Below are 14,548 nucleotides of genomic sequence, written 5' to 3'. Positions count from 1 at the left end.
TTCTCACTGTATTTTTCAAGACCTCCAGATGAAGTAAATGATTGGTGGGGGCTGTGAGCGTTAAGGCATTTATGTCCTGGATGATGCACCTACAACAACATTTAGTGCCTTGTCCTTAGAGAGTCAATGTCAAGATGGTATTGTCGCCTAGGGCACCCATCCTTTTCTAGGTTAAAATTTTATTTCCTTCAATTTTTGTATATACTCCTTTATGTTGTGAAACTTGTAAGTTCTCCAAACATCATCGGACTGTCTTTTCCCTTGGTTCGTCTAAGAGGAAACCTGGACCATTTGAATTGTCCACTCTGATTTTTGGAGTCTTGCTCATGTTTTCTCATTTTTTTATATAAATATTTTGTTATTTTCATTGATGATTGCACCTAGATGACATCAGTTTATCTTTTAAAATCTACATGTGAAGTGTTTGGTATGTTTATTGTATTTTATAATGAGGTGGTTACCCAATTTCAGTGTTGTATCAAAATTCGACACTCTAAGAATGGGGGTGAGTATATGTCGCATGCTTTTTTGTCCTTCTTGCAAGAGTCAAGACCATGGTGTTTCACTTCGTACTCCATGTCCACGAACCCCTCAACAAAATGTCATGACTAAGCGAAAGAACCTTCACCTTCTTGATGTCACTCGTGCTCTCTTACTTGGTATGAATCTTCCAAAATAATATTGGGATGATGCCTTGCTTACTGTTGTATTTCTGATTAATCATATTCCATTCCAAATATTATCACACAAGTCTTCATTTGAAATTTTACATTTGCATGATAAACCGTTTCCTTTACCCCCTAAGATTTTTTTTTCGTATATGTTTTGTTCAAATTCTTGGCAGTAGTAATGATAAGTTGTGTCCACGAGCCATAAAGTGCATCTTCTTAAGGTACTCTTGATCACAAAGGGGGTATAAATATTATGACCCTCTAACTGGTAAGAGATATGTATCGGCAGATGTGACCTTTGAAGATGTTCCATACTTTTCTCATGAAGGAAAATCTCTACATAATCCTCTTACTAGTCAGGCGAAGCACTTGCAGTCTTAACTCTATACCTCTTCCTGTCTCTTGTCTGAATAATGCTCCTACTCTATCTATCTCAAAGCCTCTCCTTGTGTATCATTGACTGACTAAATCCTCTACTGATCAGCCGCATATAATGGGGACATCACGCGCACACGCGCCGCCCCTATGCACGTACGCACGAAGGAGGGCCGCACTATCGATCTGGATCGATGACGTCATCCAGGGAGGGCCCCCTAGCTAGAAGACGGAGTTTTGGTTCCTTGGAGTGGGTCCGATAATCAAGTAAAACCCATCATGGGATCTCATGATCGGGGCCCACTAGTCGGATTGATTTCATATTTTAAGTTTTGATTATTTATGTTATTTAGAATATCATGAACGCTTTAAATTTCTTTGATTAGTTTTTATTTTGGTTTACTTCATCACCAAGTAATAGGTTGCGCACATGGCACGAGTTTTGGAGTATAGAGTTTTCTTATAAATAGGCACCCCTTGTAGCTCTTTTGATTCATTGAAGTTGAATAAAAATTCTTGCGCGTTTTTCTGCTCTCTGAGTTTCTGAGTTGTGGAAAATTTCAAGTGGGTGCGAAGCCCTCCCTTCTCAAAGGGCTAAATTTAAGTGGGTGCGAAGCGCTCCCTTTTCGAAGGGCTAACTACCGTGACGTGACGCCACGTTTATCCCAATCCACTCCATCTTATTTCATCCATTCCACGACCATCCTCGTTTCAAATCCGCCTGTTTTGCAGTTATTCGTCTCTCTACAGCCAGTTTCCAAAATCTGGCCTTGCAAGAGGGCCGAAACTTCGACGAAGCACTACGCCCTGACCGTACGTCGAATCGCCACGAGGTTTGGAGGGTTTGAAATCCCCCCCTGGCCGACCAAGGTCAAGGAAGCAGTTTGGGGATTCAGGCCCCCATCGCATGTGCGGCCGGCCTCCCTGCACACATGCGTCAGGCCCAGGCCGCAGTCCGCACGCGGGAGCTGTCATTTGGTTCAGGTTTTCTCTTATTTTTCCCTTTTTATACATATTTTCATAAACTAACCCTAGATTGCATTACCCTTAATTTATTTACCCTTTTTTTTCACCCTAGGGTTCCTTGAATAGAAATTGGTGAATCCCTTGGATTAGGAACTGATTGATGTGCATGTGTGAATGATTTTTATTTCCCTTTGAGCATTGTTTGGTTCATAATTTTTATTGATCCGGACCTAACATGTGTAGGCCTCGAGCCGCATAGATTCCCCTTACTTGAATGTTTGGACTTTCATATGGGATATGGAATTTGTGTAATTGTTTCTGAACTAACGTGATCTTAAGCCTGAAATCTCGCACATCATATTTGAATTTCACGTCCTGCATCAGCATATCATTTCATCCACTTCAGCTGGTGGTTCAGCTATAAGCTCTACATCTCCTGATGATCTTCCAATTGCCTTGCGCAAGCCTTCCCCGATCGTACACAAAGCATCACATTAGTAATTTTGTTTCTTATCACTATCTTTCACGTTTCTTCCAATTTTTTGGAGCCTTCATATCCTCCTCTATTACCCTCGTTATTTGAAGGAAGCTATGAGTAGCCCTAACTGGACTAAGGCTATAACAGCAGAAATGTGGGCGTTGGAGAAGAACAATACCTGGGAGTTAGTTCCCTTACCTCCAAGCAAACAGATAGTTGGATGTCGATGGATTTATACCATCAAGTATCTTCCTGACGGTTTTATTGATCGACATAAGGCATAGCTAGTTGCAAACGGTTATACTTAAACTATGGAGTGGACTACTTGAGACATTCTCACCCGTGGCCAAGCTTAACTTTATTCGTGTGGTTATCTCCTTGGCGGTCAACTTGTCTTAGCCCTATTTCAACTCGATGTAAAGATCGCGTTCTTACATAGTGATCTTGTCGATGAGGTCTATATAGATCAGCCCACAGGTCTCTTTATATGTCAAAGCTCACCTCTTGTGTGTCACCTCAAGAAGTCCATTTGCAGTCTCAAACAGTCCCCACATGCCTAGTTTGATCAATTCAGTTGTGCTCTTATGGATTTTCAATTTGTTCGCAGCCAAGCCGGTCACTCTCTATTCATGTCATCTACCCACTAGGATTATGGTGCTGATTGTCTATATAGATGACATCGTGGTGTCCTGCGACGAGGCTGAAAAAATGATGGCCATTAAATCTTTTCTCAAGACTCAATTTGAGATCAAAGATCTTGGAATTCTTCATACTTTCAAGGCATTTAAGTTACACAATCTAGGTCTGGAGTTGTGCTCTCTCAAAGGAAATATGCTCTTGATCTTGTCTCCAAAACTGGGATGTTGGGCTATAAGCTTTCTGCTACCACACCTATGGATGAGACTCACAAGATTATTCCTGGTAATGGTGAACTTCTTCCTGATCACCGACATATCTAACTATCACTCCACCAGATCTTTCATATGTTGTGGGTGTAGAGACGACTATAAATACCAATGTACCATACCCTCGTATTTATTTCATTCATTCGACAAAGAAATAGTTCATATGCCTCAAAGTTCCTTTTCACATTAACCCTGACTTGCCCCACCATATTTCCGCATCCATTACCCCCAAATGAATCCCTATAATTCAATCTATTCAATATCTATGTTCTCACCTAACATTGCTTCAAAACAGCTCCACATTTTTCTCAAGTTTTCATCTTCCTGGCCTAGGGTTTTGGAACACAAGGAAGAGGAATTGTTCGAAGGCCCATTGGAGAAGAACTCTTTGGATTAGGAGGTAGATCTGTTTGGGATGCATGAGGATCTAAATAAAGGAGATCAAATCATCAAAATGACTATAGAGTCTAAAAAGAAAACAAACCATTGGTTCTATGGGCTTTTGTCATGCATGGACCATGTCCCAGAACTTCACCTGATGGGATAATCCTAGCACCCTCCAACTGGTAGCAAGAAAATAAACTTCTTAAGAACCTAAAGAAAAAGGCACGTACAACAGAAAAACACACAACAATTTAATGGCAAGGATCTTACAGTCTTTTTCACATCATTAGATCCACTAAAGCATCGCACACTGTACATTTCCTCAAGACTTGGACAACCCTCCCCCCAAGGGCGCATATTTGACGATTGCTAATAGCTAATCAAGTGTTTTCAAGACATGCAAGACTAAAATCAAACTCTCTTTGAACATAATTGCCAATTTACTATATCCTCTCTGTTATTCTTGGAAGACAATGAGGAAAATGTGCATGTCACCAGTATGACTAATAATACATAATTTCACTTTTCAAATAAATGAATCAAGCCAAGTAAAAATGGCTGTTAATTAAAAATAAAACAATACTTGTATCCTGAGGTTGCATGTGCAAGAATTAGACGTGATTTGTTCTCAATGATAGATCTCAACTCCCGTCGCTCTGCCTCCAGTAGCAAGTAACCATGGAATTGATCCTGGAGCCCAAAGAAACCACTTTATAAGGCAGCAATTCTAAGTGTTTTTTTTTTTTTTTTTCCTTCATTATGTTGCCAAAAAAAAAAAAAAACTGCATTTTTCCCAATAGCACAAGGAACAAGCATAATACTTGAAGGGAAAAAAAAAAAATTTTGACCAGATACCCAAGAGACCAAAACCTCAAAGAAACACAAATCTTAAAAATAAATGCAGAAGTATGCACCTGACAAGTGGACCTAGGATTTTATAATAATTTGACATATAAAAAGAAGTACAACAAAAAAAAAAAAAGCAATTAGGTTCACTAAATTGACCACTAACTTTGCACTGAAAACCATTTTTTAACAGAATTATAAAAAGATGCTCCTAACCTTCAAAAATAAGAATATTTAGAAAATCAAATGTGCTACAGATAGCTCAAGTGAAAAGAGACAAAGGCCAGCACAAAATCATCAAGCCACTCCATTTAAATTTAACAGAGAGAGAGAGAGAGAGAGAGAGAGAGAGAGAGAGATCTTTATTACACAAGTCATCCAAATGTCACTATATCAGTTGCACATGAATACATCTAAAGGCTAATGTATCCATCAGGATTTAATCATATTGTGGGTTTTCAAAACCCTAGAGTCAAATAGAGATTGTGATTTGTGATCTGAAATTCTGAATAACTAACAAGTGTTTTATGATTTTAATAGAATTTCTTATTTGTAATTGTGGGTCATGGACCCTTTTGATTCAGCACTAGATATCATCATATAAAGATGACAAATCTAACCGTATTGAATGGTCAAAAGATTGATTGAAAGGATTAGTGAAATCATTCAAGGATAATATACATCTATTTAACTTGAACTCAGTCACACATTTACAGTCTGACACAAATATATGAACATTGTGATAGTGACAAACGCGGCGGCTTTTAAACGCTAGATGCTCGGAGATGCCCAAATGAAATTTTAAAATAATAAAACATCATAGTTAATAGAGGTATTGTAATTATTTGTGTAAAAAATGCACAATAATAATGAGAATAAACATAAAATCAATTTGTGTAGGATGTAAATGAGTATGCCAAAAAGGAAAGATCAGAATAATCTGTGTCAGAGAGTGTACCCTTGAGGCATGTTTGAGTACATGGAATCCAAGAGAAAGAAAAAAGGAAAAAATAATAATTATCCAATGATGATTTCAATGAGCACTATTAAAACATAGATTCCATCTTAAAGTTCTATTTGGATAGTAATTGGAAGTCTCATAGTCCTCTCACAAACTCAAAGTCACCTAGTTTCCTGTGCCGAGAATTCAAATTGTGGCAAAGTATAATGATTACTTCGTAGAATCCACCTTTTCCATAGACATGCAAACAGCACAAATTGTCACACCAAATAAAAATACCTTTCCATTGTTTGGGATGGAATCCATGTATCCAAACATGGCCTTGGATACTCGAAAAATCCTTCCAGAGTACCATTAATAAGGACATAATGAAGGGCAGAAGAAACACATGCAATATCTGCCGCCTCCATCCAACCCTGAAAATGAGTCTCTCAAATGCAGAAACTCCAATACATGAAATCATATGCTTTCCCCAAGTCCAGTACTCCCGTTTGCATATAAGACCTAGAATGCCTTGTGACAAGACACGATGCACTAGTGAGCAATCAGAGCCCATCAATAATTTGTATTCCGAAGAGAAATGCCCCCTAAGACTTTGGAAATAACCCCTCCCAGGAGGGGTCTTAACCTTTCTAATAAGACTTTAGACAATTTTATATGGACCACAAATCCAACAACCAAGTCTACAGCAATGAATGAAGCCCTAGATCCTTTGACAGCCACTATGAACAGTAACATTCTGAAAGAAATGCCAGAAGGTCCCCCTCAATTTCCTCCCAAGACACTTGGAAGAAAGCAATGAGGTAAGCCACCTGGAGCCTTGTCTTTCCCCATAACAGATACTCTTCTCTAACCTCATCCTCCCCAATTGACTTTTATAACCAGTCATCATCTTCTTCACTGTTCGATCTAACTGCAAGTTGTCAAGCGTGGGGAGCTCCCAAACATCAGTGACTAAGAGTTGTGTATAAAACTCAACGACTGCATTGTGTAAGGCCTGCTTTTGACAATTAAACTATGGATTCTGTTCTACCTTCTCCTAGCACTCATAATACACTGAAAAATAAAATTTGTAATTCTCATCCCCTTATATGAGCCAAACAACTCTAGTTCTTTGTTGCCACATGAATTCCTCCAAACCTTCCTTTTGTGCTCAAGGGAATCCCCCTTGAGAACCTGGTTCTTCACTGAAATCTGAGCATGGATTTCCTAAGGATTCAGGCTTTAACAGTCTCCAAACTGCTAAAGTGCTCATCTCTTCCATTCCTTAATCAGGCTCCTTAATTTTTTCAATTTCATCATCAATTTATGGTATCAGCAACAAACCCCCCCCCCAAATTTATTGAAAATCTACTTTTAAAAAAATAAAATAAAATTGCCGCTTGACAAGTATCAAAGCAGCAAATAATACAGATGAAATTATAGTCCAACTTGCAACCCAAAGTTACAGCCCAAACATGTTTGAAACATTATAGACATTAACATTCTTATCGCTAGATACCCGTTCTATGACGTCCCTGTAATAACCGAAAATTTCCGCACATGAGCAAGTACATGACTGCTTTCTCACGTGTGTATTTTAGTGAGTCGAATTTTTTTAAAAGAGATGCTTAGATAAACGTGCATGTACACACCCTTAGACACACACTATAGTGAACTTCAGGCCCTCATGTATCTTTGTAAACACAAATGTCCATCAAACTAACCGTCTAAACAACTATTCATTATTAGATTAAGATATCTGATCTTCCACTTCACTTTTGCACCACTCGATCATAATAAACCAACTATGAAATCTTCATATCCGCTCGTACACAACTAATCGAGATTTTGATCCGTTCATCTTGCTTGTTACCCTTGTATGCGCTTAACCGCTACCAAGATCACAATCTAAGGTCCTTGATCCTATGTAGATAGACATGTACACGCATTTAAAATCCAAGCCTATATATCATTACATATACTCGATCAACCATCGAAGAATCCTACATATCCTATAGTTTTCTGAATGAAAAAGAATTTGCTAGTTGCAAATACATCCTATACCGTGCATCCTCACCTAAAAGATTACAATCCGACCGTGGATTTGGAGAACCAACCGTACACCTACAACTCAACACCCTAAGGAATCTCATGAACCCTTCTATTGGTGATTTTAAAGGTGATCCAGCCGTTAGATTTTAGATTCAACCATTTATTACCCATATGATCAAGAACATTCAATCGAAAGCATCTTTCAACTGATCCAAACAGTGTGTTGAGTAGGGCCACCATACACCATGACCTGTGATCAACCTGCAGTTGGTCCCTGGATGATTCATATGCAATGTTGTCAAAATCCTACATTTAAGATTTACGATGTGAATTCCAACCTTGAATCCCTTTTTATATGAATCCTATGATTTTATAATTTGAATTCTACGATTTACGATTCAAATTATACTTGTTCTCTATATTAAGGTTCACGTGGCTTTCATTTTATGTTTTTAAATTGGGGGGAGCTTTAAGAATTCTTTAGAAAAGGTAAATTATTTTTATTTGTTCATTATAAGAGATTAAATGATATATATTCTCTTCAACATTAAATCATGTAACTTTTTTATGATTCCTTATTTTTTAATTGGTCAAAATACCAAATTGATGTATGACTTATCTGTAATGTTTTCATGGATGGTTATGATCATGTTGACTTATATGTTCTATGGAATGATGTCTGGAAATCAAAATAGTATCAAAGGCTACTTTTCACCATGATTCTACCTTCAAGAAAGGTAACCAGAACATAAATTATTGAAGGTCCCTCGTTTGTTTTTTTAAGGAATTAGAATCCTTTAACACTATCATGACATGGTATTACTTGGTGCACATAGATGGCAAAAGGAAGATTGATGAGTTTTAAAATTTATTATAAAAAATAAAAAAATAATAAAAATAATAAAAATAAAAATCTGATTTATTTATATTTTCTTCATTTTTTAAGAAAAGTATAATAAATCTTATGATTTATGATACGATTTGTGATTCGATATGATTCAATCCCTACTACAATTTGCGATACGATAACGTTTTTGACAACATTGTTCAAACACATAAATCAAGGCCAAAACACCCAGCACGTGCGTGCACACAGTCCAAAAACAGTATGTTCGTCGGCATGTGGAGACAGTCATCGACAAGTCCTCGCTCCATTTCATTTGCCCTAGAAAAACCGATACCCCACGATCTTATGATCACCCGATGTTGATCCAGACCGTTCATTCTCCAATGGAAGGATTCAAGAATCTTAATCGAAATCCCAAAACTCAAGAACATTGTGGTTCTCCCCGTCATCCATGGCATTCAACGACGTTCGACATGGCATTCAACGATGGACGAAAAAAACCATCACATTAAAAGTTCCTGCGATAGCAAAAGAATTAGAAAGATCCCAACTGTTTGTGGTTGTGGGACCTACAACTAGCCTCTAAGATCGAAAATCGATTGAAGAAACCAAAATTAAGCCAACGACTTTTCCGTTTTTCCTGGCTGTTTGAGGTGGTGCAGAGAATCACAGAAACCATTCAAACGTGGAACCCACCAAGAAATCCCCTCCGAAGCTTCGATTCAAAGCTTCCCCGAGATTCCCTCAACCAATACAGACCGTCCATGTGCTTCGACTCGAAGAAATAATAATCATATGAGGAACCGCCATTAACGGGTCATCTTCTTAAAACCACCAGCCGCACGATCTTGATCTTGCTTTGATCACAGATACAAACCAACTATTATGTGAGCCATCAGATTTCCAGATGATCACTCATGTCTCAAACAAGGTCGAATCAGCGGGAAATAGAAATCCAAAAGCATCCAGCATCAAAAACTCATTGCGAAAGCTTCCCGTGTGTAAACACCCAGTCTGAACTTGTTTTAAAGTCTCTGAAAACCACAGTAGAGCAGATACGATCCTATATAAACCTTTATAGACGAGAGGAATGAAAATGCAGCAAAACGATCGAGAGAAAAATTTGAGAGAGAGAGAGAGTCAACAAATCACTAACTCGTAGAGTCTGGCATTCACTCAAGTCTCGCATTCTTGCTGGAGTGAACTGTGAAAAGAAAAAAGAAAGAAAGAGAAGATGAGAAAGAGAAATAAGACTCGCTAGATCAAATTCGAGTCGGGCTAAGATCGGGTCGAGTTTGGGTCCATCTGACCCATAAACCTCCTTGAATGATCAAGGATCTTGCTGGAGTTCTATACGTCAAAGTCGGCAACCCAGTTGCGTCAATTTTGCAGTGAGTCACATTAAATTATATTGAGTCGAATCAACTCGGGGCCAAAGCTGAGTCCAGATCTGTTGGGATCCTTAGAGGAGTTTGTTCAACCCAAGTCTGTTTCGGGTTAAGTTCGCGTACATAGAACGTCACCGAGTGACCCAAGTGCAACCGAGTCACGACCAAGTTGCGTCAAATCGAGGCGAATTTGTGTTTGTTCGCGCCAGAACAAGTAAGTGATTCATCTCATGAACTTCTTGTTGATTTTCTTTAGTCTTCTCCTAGTTGTAACTTAGAACTAAGTTCAGATTGTTATCAAAATTCTTTCTAGTTACACGTATAAAGATCCCAGGTAAGGGATCATTCCCCTAACTCTCTCCTTGTTATGGGTTTTAGATGTATATTAGCAACGTCTCGATTTGATCTAAGCCCTTCATAAGAAAACTAGAAGTTGTATGTTGTTCCTCATACCATAGCGATAGAGAGTTCCTCCTTCGTTTTACAACAAATTGAAGGATTAGTTGCTGAACTGTCTAAAGATAGACATTGCATCCCTCGTATACATGGTGTGCTTGGGTTTGAATTATAGAATGTATTGCATGCTTGAGATGTGCTTCCATCTTCATGACATCCATATCATTGTTTTATTTAGAATTACTTTTTGGGATGAACAACAAATGGATGATGCAATCTTGATTTGTTCACCGGTGTGCATGGTTGATTTGTCGCCTCGTTGTACCAGTTAGGTGAGCATGGTTGATTTGCGATAGGTTCCTAATGTCAGAGACATGCAAGCTTTTGTCGTTCCATTTGTTTATTGAGCATGGTTGATTTGCTCGGTTGGATCGGTGATGCATGGTTGATTAGATCACCGGTATATCTAGTTGATTTGCCGCCTCGTCAGACTAGTTAGGTAAGCATAGTTGATTTGTGACAGGTTGCTAATGTCATAATCGTACGAGATCCTTATTTATGTGCACCTCTTACCGAACCAGTTAAGTGAGCAAGGTTGATTTACAACAGGTTCCTAATGTCAAGGCCGTGCAAGTTGTGGGCATGTGGTTTTATACACACAACTCGTTGTACCGGTTAAGTGAGCATGGTTGATTTACGACAAGTTCCTAACATCTAGAGGCATACGAGTTCATGGACATCCATTGATTTAAAAATACCATACATTCATCACAGCATACATGACATCATGATAAGCAGGTTTCATTCATAACAACTCTGTAACGAATCCAATCCATGACATTACACTGTTCGTACACTATCAACTTTAGCTAATGTTGAATAGGATCGTATCATATATCAACTAGAATTTCCACTGTGATGAATATGAACTCACTGGCCTTTTTAGCTCACCCAATTAAACAACACATGCAGGTTTGCAAGAAGAAAAAGACGCAGGCGAAGCAAAGTACCTTGACGATCAATTTATTTTATTTTCCTTAATTTCGATGTAATAAGACATTAGTAAAGTTTTATATCAGTGGAGAATTTAGTGGAAGTAGATTAGTTAGTTTTGAATTTTGAATCTTAAGTTTAAGTTTGAACTAAATTATAGTTAATAAAGTTTTACTTGAGTTTAGTTTTAAATCTGTGATGTGTGGAATGAAATTGTAAAAAATGAATGCTCGAATTTTAATTCACACCTTATAACTCAGGATCAGGGTCACCGTACTCAAGTTCTGAATTTCGGGGCATGACAGACTGGAATCAGAGCTTAGGCTTTAGATTCTATCGAGGACCCTACGTATGGGTTACACTAGAGCCCAGGTATGAGTCGTGGAGAACCTGAGGTTAGTTTTGATTGGTGTATATTAGTAGAGTTTATGTGGGGATTGTAGCCAAGCTCAAGTGTAGGTTGTAGAAAACGTGAAGATAGGCTTGTTTGTACACATGTAGGCCCATCGAGGATAGGGGGCACTATCATAATGATTTTATTGTTGCTTGTACAATGAGTGTTTGTTTTGCATGTGAAGTTGCCAATTAGTAGCCTCTACTTGAGGATGTTGTTTTTATTGTGACGTTCGTTTTGCTTGCAATTTTGCTTGTACTATGATGTTTGTTTTGCTCGCGAGGTTACTTGTACTGTAATGCTTATTTTGCTTGCAATGTTGCTTATACTATGATTGATTGTTTTGCTTGTAATGTTAGCGTCAGCCTACCTCTGCTTTGATATAATTATTTGATCTTTCTTTCTAGTATATGTTTAGGCACATCAAAGTGCGCAGCTGAAGCTTTGTTGCGGGTATGTTTGAATCTCGAGGACAACATTTCCGTAAGGAGGGTAGATTGTAAGAGCGCGAATTCGTGTATGTGGGTATACACACTTGTGCACACTCAAACCTATGACTTGTGGAACATAGCAAACACTTAGACACACCTTAGAATAGTATCTTCATTCGATAACTTAGTAGGTGCAATTGAATTTCAAGGACGAAATTCTTGGAAGGGTGGTAGAATGTAATAACCCGAAAGCCTTCATGCTCAAGTACATGAGTGCTCTCTCACATGTGTATTTTGGTTAATGGAATTATTTTTTTTTAAGAGATACTTAGATAGACGCACATGTACACACCCTTAGACTCGCATACACACTATAATGAACTCCGGGCCCTCATGTATCTTCGTAAACACGAATGTCTATCAAACCAACCGTCCAAACAACTACTCATTACTAGATTAAGATATTTGATCGTCCACTTCATTTTTGGATCACTTAATTATAATAAACTAACTACGATATCTTCATATCTGCTCGTACACATATTTAATCAAAATTTTGATCCGTTCATTTTGCTTGTCAACCTTGTAGACGCTTAACCTACCATCAAAATCACGATCTAAGGTCCCTAATCCCGTGCACATAGACATGTACACGCATCTACACATCCGAGCCTATGTATCATTAGATACTAATCAACCATCAATCCAAACCATCGAGAAGACTCTTTCGAGGTTGATTAAGTTATCCAACCGTTCAATTTCAATCTAGACCTTTATGTCATCATTAAATAAACAAAGATTTCATTTAAGTCACTTACAACCGATCATCCATAAATCTAAACTTTACATCATAAACCCAGTACACTAATAAGCGTTTTATACCGTTAACGTCTAATTCTAACGAGAACAAATACATCTTTGACCATATAAAGTTTTTATACAGTGTACATGTCCCTACCCGACAATGAACTTCAGAAAACCTATTTGTAAGAACTCAATCGCGAAGAAATTTCAAATAATGCTTAGTTAGTTCAATTGAACCGTACATTACCAATTTCAAGACCTAACTCGTAAGATCTACTATCTATCGGATTTTGTATCATATCTAATGGATGACCCGCCTGAAGATCACAGAATGAACACCATTACAATTCGTAGGCATCCAACGAATCCATCAGTTTATATTCCACATCGAGACACGTTTGAACCAGTTCTGGAGTTCCCAGAGCATCCAGGAAGAATCCTCTGTATCCTGTAGTTTCCTGAATAAAAAAGAATTTGCTGTTTGTGAGTACTTACTATATAATACTTCCTCACCTAAAAGATTAGGCTCCAACCGTGGATATGGAGAACCGACCGTACACCTACAACTCGACACCCTAAGGAACCTCATCGACCTCTCTATTTGTGATTTTAAAGATGAACCAGCCGTTAAATTTTAAATTCAATCATTTATACCCATGTGATCAAGAACAATTGATCGGAACCATCTTTCAACTGATCCAAACCTTGTGTTGAGTAGGGCCACCATACACCATGACCAATGATCAACCTGCAGTTGATCCCTAGATGATTCACACGTGTGAGTCGAAACACCCAACACATCTGCATGCACACGGTCTAGAAACAGTATGTTTGCTAGCACATGGAGACAGTGGTCAACGAGTCCTTGCTCCATCTCATTCACCCCAGAAAAAATGACACCCCATGATCTTACAAGCACCTTGCGTTGATCCAGACTGTTCATTCTCCAACAAAAGCATTCAAGAATCCTAATCAAAATCCAAGAACTCGAGATCATTGTGGTTCTCCCCATCATCCACAGCATTCAAAAACGGGCGAAAGAAATTGTCACATTAAAAGTTCTCGAGACAGTAAAAGAATTAGAAAGATCCCAACCGTCCGTGCCTATGGGACCTACTACTAGCCTCCAAGATCAAAGCCGATTGAAGAAACTGAAATAGAGGGATCCACGAGGTTCCTTAGGGTGTGGAGTTGTAGGTGTACGGTCGGACTGTAATCTTTTAGGTGAGATAGTACAGTATAGCATGTACTAGCAACCACCAAATTCTTTTTCACTTAGGAAACTACAGGATATGTAGGATTCTTCTTAAATGCTCTGAGAACTCTAGAACTAGTTCAAGCATGTCCTGATGTGGAATGTAAATTGATAGATTCGTTGGGGATTGTCTACGAATCGTAGTGGTGGTCATTGTGTGATCTTCGGGTGGATCATCCCGCGGATATGATGCAAAATCTGATAGATAGTAAATCTTATGAGTTAGGTCCTAAATTTGGTAATGTACAGCTCAATTGAACGAACTAAGCATTGTCAGAAATTTCGTCGCGATCAGCTTCCTACAAATAGGTTTTCTGAAGTTCAATGTTGAGTAGGGACACTTACACCATATAAAACTCCAAGTAGTCGATGTATTTGTACTCATTAGAATCGGACATTAACAGTATAAAACGTTTATTA

General features: G+C 38.3%; 1 protein-coding gene across 4 annotated transcripts in view; it reads right to left on the bottom strand.

Annotated features, from left to right (window-relative positions):
- The window catches only part of LOC131246446 (protein PELOTA 1), a 66,387-nt gene that overhangs the window by 14,806 nt on the left and 37,033 nt on the right, over positions 1–14,548 (bottom strand). For all 4 annotated transcript variants that reach the window (XM_058246593.1, XM_058246592.1, XM_058246594.1 and 1 more), the window contains one exon: positions 4,363–4,469. In XM_058246593.1, the coding sequence (XP_058102576.1) occupies positions 4,363–4,469 (107 nt within the window). The remainder of the gene's footprint in view (positions 1–4,362; positions 4,470–14,548) is intronic.

This window comes from Magnolia sinica, chromosome 5 (genome assembly GCF_029962835.1).
Source record: "Magnolia sinica isolate HGM2019 chromosome 5, MsV1, whole genome shotgun sequence".
Classification (NCBI taxonomy): domain Eukaryota; kingdom Viridiplantae; phylum Streptophyta; class Magnoliopsida; order Magnoliales; family Magnoliaceae; genus Magnolia; species Magnolia sinica.
The sequence above is the reverse complement of the archived record's forward strand: the minus strand, read 5'-3'. Positions and strand labels throughout refer to the sequence as shown.